The sequence below is a fragment of the Eleutherodactylus coqui genome, chromosome 4 (genome assembly GCF_035609145.1).
Source record: "Eleutherodactylus coqui strain aEleCoq1 chromosome 4, aEleCoq1.hap1, whole genome shotgun sequence".
Lineage (NCBI taxonomy): Eukaryota > Metazoa > Chordata > Amphibia > Anura > Eleutherodactylidae > Eleutherodactylus > Eleutherodactylus coqui.
In genome coordinates, this window is record NC_089840.1 from 268,588,808 (window position 1) to 268,595,829 (window position 7,022).

At 42.1% G+C, this 7,022-nt stretch overlaps 1 protein-coding gene across 1 annotated transcript in view; it reads right to left on the reverse strand.

Annotated features, from left to right (window-relative positions):
• Positions 1-6,027, reverse strand: part of LOC136626339 (ovostatin-like) — a 206,366-nt gene extending 200,339 nt beyond the window's left edge. The window contains exon 1 of the mRNA XM_066601316.1: positions 5,942-6,027. Within this exon, the coding sequence (XP_066457413.1) occupies positions 5,942-6,012 (71 nt within the window). The 5' untranslated portion in view covers positions 6,013-6,027. The remainder of the gene's footprint in view (positions 1-5,941) is intronic.
• Between the last annotated feature and the right edge of the window lie 995 nt (positions 6,028-7,022).

Consider the following 7,022-nt stretch of genomic DNA (forward strand, 5'->3'; position numbering starts at 1 on the left):
GTTCTTATGTAAGTGTTTGCTTGTACATATAAATAGTTGTATGTGACTATGGAAGTTTATGCTTGAGAAAGTCGCCATAAGAGCGACGAAACGCGTTGCATATGTGCATAATTTGTTTTTGGCATTTTGCTATTTTGCCATTATTTTAGTTTACTTTGCAATAAATTCAGCAGGAATACCCTGCATTTATATTTAAATGTGCATGTTCCTTCAGAGCGCCTAAAATAGTTTTTTGTATACTGGATACCTAAGTTAGACTTTGCCACATCTGTACAATAACCCTTTAAAGACTTCCTTTTTTTGTTTTTTACATCCTCCCAGCAATTGGAGCCCACTTTGACCCCACTTAAAGAAGACCTGGGAATGAATGGGAGCTGTGCCTGCAATACCATGCTTGGCCACTGCACAATGTACGAAGTTGTCTGCTTCCTGCTCTGTATACCAAAACAGCAGATCAGTTGGGCTACTGGGCTCAAAGAAAGACAAAAATTCTTCCATAAGTGAGGTCAAACTGGGCTCTACTTGCTTGGCCGGTGGTTTCCTGCTGATCAGTTATTAATAAACCTATCTTGCCGATAGGCCATGAATCTTTCAGAGCTGGACAACCCCTTTAACAGTGAGTAATCTCCCCTTATAGGGTTTGTACCAAGATGGACTTTTATCACTTATTCACAGGATAGATGCTAAAAGTCTAATTGGTGAGAATCTTATCACTGAGACCCCCACCAATGCTGAGAACAAGGGTCTTATGTCTTCCTTTTCTCATCACTGTACCCACCCACTCTGATGTGGTCACACATAAGCAGTGCCGCTCCATTCATTTCAGTGGGGCTACAAGCACTCAGCTATTTCCAGCAGTCTGATTGAAGATGAAGATGAATGAAGCAGCACCGTGCATGTGTGACCACCACCCATTCAATCTCCTCCTCACTTTTGGAGGTACAGCGATTCCACAGTGATGATGAGGAGGAGACATGGAACTCTCATTCATGGGATAGGTGTGGGTCTCAGTGGTGAGACCCCCGCTGATCCTGAGAACTGGGGTCCCATGCCTGCTTTTCTCTTCACTGCAGGCTCCCTGTACCCACCTGCAGTGAGGAGGAGATTGAATGGAGAGGTTGCACATGCACGGTGCTACTTCATTCATCTTCAGTGGGACTGACCAAAATATCTAAGTAAAAGTGCTCAATTATTTCTGGCAGTTCCACTGAAAATTAATTGAGTGGCACTGTGCATGCTCAACCGCCACCTATTCAATCTCCACCTCACTGTAGGGAGTGCACTGATCTGGTAGTGAGGAGGAGAGGAGGACATGGAACTCCTGTTCTTGGGATCGGTGGGGATCTCAGTAGTAAGACCCCACTGATCAGACGTTTATCATTTATCCTGTGCATAAGTGATAAAAGTCAATCTTGGTACAACCCCATTAACACCTGGAAACACAGTAAATTAATCTTAAGAGAATTGTCCCATGAGGACAACCCCTTGCTATATACCCCATTACTGGACCTCAATGTGATGTTCTGTTGTGAGGAACTCCCTAAAGCCAATGGAAAAGTAACTGCCATTCTGGAGGACTTAGCATATTGGTGTATAGCAAGGTCACCCCATCACTTCAGTGGAAGCCATGCGGCTAACCCAGTCATCAGGTCTTTACCTAGAAGGCACTTTCAATGAAGACTATCATATCACCACAGAGCCTAGTCAGCTGATAGATCTTTGAGAATGAAACACTATTTTTATGAAGTACATTCAAGTTCAAAGGTCTCCTAATTTTTCTCTCAGGACTAGAAGCAGGTAGAAACATGGGACACATTTTAGAAGACATCTGCATTCTTCAGGGATGAGTGGGGCAGATGGCAATATCGTTAACTGCGAAGAACCCACGTGCCAGCGGCCTGAGTTAGAAGTGTTTTCAATGCTTTCAATCGTGACACTCGCCTAATAAGAACAGCGTTCTCCACTTGCGTGGAATGACACCTATTCATCGGTGGTTGAGTGAGACATGCAGCGTCATGGACATGCAAAATGTGTATTTGTGGGTGCAACAGTTCAAAGAAGGCTGAATGTCATGAGAGAACAAACCAAAAGAGCCTCGGCCACACACCAGTCGGTAAGACAACATGATTGTATGAGTGTTCAAATGGTTATGGAGGACCATCAATTGACTGTGGAAGAAATTTCAGTAGGATCTGTGAATACTATCTACATGAAGACCTGAAGATGTGTAAAGTTTCCTCCAATTGGGTTTTGAGAATGTTGACTGATGATCAAAAGTCTACACATGTAGCAATGTGTCCAGCGATCTTCACATATGATGACGGCATGAATGGTACCTTCATTCCATCAATTGTCACAATGGGTGAGATGTGGATGAAGGATACTCTCCATGTTTGTACGTTTTCCAGTCTTCTCGCTATTGCATCAGCAATTTTCCAGTGGGCAAAACAGACTCCTACCGAAGCATTCATAACGGCCATGCCATCATGGAATCATCATTGTGAAAAATGTGTATGTCGAAAGGGCGATTATGCTGAGAAATTACAATACTTTCCACTTTCTGGGGTAAGTAGTATTTTAGAAACAAATTAGGAGACTAGAGAACTTCAACCCAACTCGTTGTACATTGTCAACTGTTGCTACATTATTTTTAGCACCCTACAAGAGGACCAGGAACCAAATGTCCGGATTCCTGGATCTCATATAGTTGCTGCATTTGAAGCAGAAGTCCAATACCTTTTTGTCCCGGTTTGTAGATCGGCTTATCCATTTGGACCAGATAGATGTTTTTAAGCACAATGATGACCACAGAATACCTCTGTAATATCTCCACACCTTTTCCAGAGATAGAAAGCCATACATAGACGGGGACATCAGCTTGCACTACAGGGACCTGAGAAAGTGAGAGAAAATTCGGTCTAGGAACAAAAAAGGACATATAATCTAAACATAAATTTATGGTTTGGTTTGCACAGGATTAGAAAAAATAATACTGGATTCTTCTACTTCCGCTGATGACAGGTTGTTTTTGGTATTGCAATTTTTGCTCTATTGGAGTGCATGAGACTGAGGTGCAATAGCACCCACGACCTGCAGACAAGTTGTGGCGCTGTTTGCGGAAGCCAGCAGCTGCTGTGTAGGTATTTTTTCAATCCTGTAAAAGAACTTCAAACATAGGAAAGGACCACGAAACATTGACATTAACTAGCAAAAATAATAAAAGTGATATACTAAGTGACATCAATAAACTTTGGCCAAGTTGGCGAGATGGTGATGTAATGCAGTATGTTGTTAAGATGTTGTCTATTTGTAAACAACTAATGGCCTATCATCAGGATAGATCATCAATAATAGATTGGCAAGACTCTGCCACCTGGGATCCTGGCTCCTCAGCTGTTTCTGGGCTTGTGCACTGAGCTGATTTCTGCAGGAAGCAGACAGCTCTATTCTCACTGCAGTGGCCAGGCTTGGTATTGCATCAAAATTTCCATTTCTTTCAACGCCTGCAATACCAAGACTGGCCACTATAGTGGGAACAGAGCTGTCTGCTTCCTGCAGAAATCATCTCAGTGCACAAGTGCACCGGCCCTGCAAACAGGTGATCAGCAGAGTCCCTGGTGATGGACCCCCACCGAGTTACTATTGATGACCTATCTTGAGGATAAACCATCAATAGTTTACAGCTGGAAGCAAAAAATTAAAAAAATCTCTACATGTCCTATTATGGTCCATATCACAGATGAAAGTAAGACATGCAATGTCCACTGCCCCCTGCTGCATGGACAGCACATGGATGGTACGATGCAAGTTGTGCCCAATGCCAATCTTGGGCACCACTCGCATCTGCCCGTCTGAATGGGCCCTAAATTTTTAAATAAGTCTATTTTCATTGCTTCATTTTTTATTGAAGATGTCTTGCAGCAATAAAATATTTCATTATGAGGTGGATGTAGCCTATAACTACTCTCTCCCAGTACTCTGGTACAGGACACTTACCTGGAAGTCACTACAATAGCTGTATTCTGGAGGGGGGACATTTCCAGCAAATATGGTGGTGTTCCTCCCAGCGTACTGAAGTACCACATTGATATATAAGGCTTCCTCATAGTCTTGAAAAGTCATACATGCTTCTTCAATCACTCCGCTGTTCAGTACTGCAGGAATGGTCAATGCATACCCACTATAGGGACACAAAGGGAACCATTATCAATACTCCTAACAATGTATCTCCCAATACTCCTAACAATGCTCCTGCCTATACTCCTACTAATGTTTCTACGTATGCCTTTATACCAATACTCCTAACAATGCTCCTGCCTATACTCCTACTAATGTTTCTACTTATGCCTTTATACCAATACTCCTAACAATGCTCCTGCCTATACTCCTACTAATGTTCCTACCTATGCCTTTATACCAAAACTCCTAATAATTCCCCTAGTAATACACCTACCAATGCTATTACCAATACTTCTACTAGTTATCCTACCAATACTCCTACCTATATGCCTACAATGCCGTTACTAATGCTCTTACCAATAATCCTACTATTAATCCTGTTAATACTCCTGCAAATGCTTCTAATAGCCCTACCCATAGTCCTACCAATGTTATTATCAACACTCCTACTAATGCTCTGACCAATACTCCTACCCATACTTCTATCAGTACTATTACCAATACTCCTTCTAATGCTTCTACCAATGTTCCAACCAATTTTCCTACTAACACTCTTGATAATACTTCTATTAATGCTCCTACTAACACTCCTACCAGGACTCCTACCATTGTGATTACAAATACTCTTATTAATTCTGCTATTACTACTCCTACCAGTACTATTACTTCTACTAATGCTCCCACCAATGCTACACGCCTACTAATGCTCCTAGTAATATACCCCTGCCAATACCCCTACTAATATTCTTTGTGATATTTCTACCAACACTCCTACCAATGTTCTTACCAACACTCCTACCAATGCTCTTAACAATACTCCTAGTAAAATTCCAACCAATGCTTCTACTAATACTTCTGCCAAAGCTCAAATCAAAGCTATTATGAATACTTCTACCAATGCTCCTAGTAGTTTCCCTACAAATACTATTTCCACTCTCCCTACCAATTCTATTAGCAATACTCCAACCAATGCCCATACAAATACTTCTAGTAATGCCCCTACCAATACTATGATACCAATACTCTTAATTAATGCTCCAACCAATACTCCTAGCATTCACACTCCTAGCATATTCCTCTACCGCAGTATTCCAACCCATCCTGATACCAATGCTATAATACATTGGTGCATCCCTACTAATTCTCCTATTCATGCCCGTACCAATGCTCCTACCTACATTCCTACTCATGCTTCTACCAATACTCCAAGCTGTACTCCCAAACCGTACTATTGCCAATATTCCTATTAATGTTCCTAATTATACTCCTACCAATTCTATTACCAATACTCCTACTGATGCATCTACCAATACACCTAATTATTTTCCTACTAGTACTATTACCAATACTCCTACTAATGCTCCTACCATCAGAGACATGACATTCACTGGAATATATAAATGTAGCCTTGCTATACATATCATATCATGCTGCTAGACTACGGCGATTATGTAGTGCACCCACATTATTTGTGCAGCGTGCTGGCCATTCAGAATGAATAGCAATAGTCGGACTACTCAAATAGCGTAGAAATGGCAGCACACGCACCCCATTTGCATGGTGCAAATAAAACCATGATAGGTGATCCCTTATTTTGTATTGAGAATCTGTGTCTAGATTCCCTCTCCACGGGTCCTACAAACAAGAATGTGGGGGATTAATCCAAGGGTCATAACTAAAAAAGACAGATAAAAAAGAAACATATGATATAAGATAGATCGCCTCCTTGCTCTTTATAAGGACCCTTGTCCCCATAACTTACGGTTTGGATGTGCCCGCAGAGTGGAGGAGGCACAGGAGGAGTACAGGCAGGAGAAAGCCTTTCGGAGTCATGCTGGCTCTCTGACTGGTCTTGTGACACAATAATTCTACATTATATACAGCTGTCCTAGATGGGTCACTCCTGCTCTCTTTCATCCTGTTGGCGGTGATATAATTGCTGAGTGTCACACCCAAACTGCCCCGGAATGTGAAATAGCAAAACTACTGCATGCAGTTTTTATTGCAAAACCATTCAAATCAATGGGTAAAAAAAGTGATTCATTTATTTCTGTTTTACATCACTTTCCCTCCTCTAAAAACTGAGCAGAGAGACGGAAACCTCTGATCCGAGCCCTAACACTGGCCTGAAAGCAGCTTAACTGATTACAGTATTAGAGCAAAGGGATAGAGGCTCGAGTACCCTGTGTACCGCATCTAGCTTGGATACAAGATGTGATACTGTGGGCATGGAGGCTCTAGTACCTTGTTGTATCGCCTCTAGATTCGATATACGATGTGACACAAGTGGGCATGGAGGCTCTAGTACCCTGTTGTACAGCCTCTAGCTTGGAAACAAGATGTGGTACAGGCTTGGAGGCTCTATAACCCTGTTGTACCACCTCTAGCGTGGATATAAGATGTTATATGGGCAGGCATGGAGGCTCTAGTACTCTTTTGTAACGGTTATAGCTTGGAAACAAAATGCTATATAGGTGGGCATGGAGGCTCTAGTACCCTGTTGTACTGCCTCTAGCTTCGATACGAGATGTGATATGGGCAGGCATGGGGGGTCTAGTACCCTGTTGTACTGTGTCTAGCTTGGATACAAGATGGGATGCAGTTGGACATGGAGCATCTACTACCCTGTTCTACCGCCTTTAGCTTTTAAATAAGATGTGGTATGGGCATGTAGACTCTAGAACATTGTTTACAACTTCTAGCTTGCATACAAGATGTGTTAAGGGTGAACATAGAAGCTTTAGTATGCTTTAGTAACACCTCTAGCTTGGATACAAGATGTTAAACGGGCAGGAAAGAGGCTCTAGTACCCTGTTGTACCACCTCTAGATTGGATAAAAGAT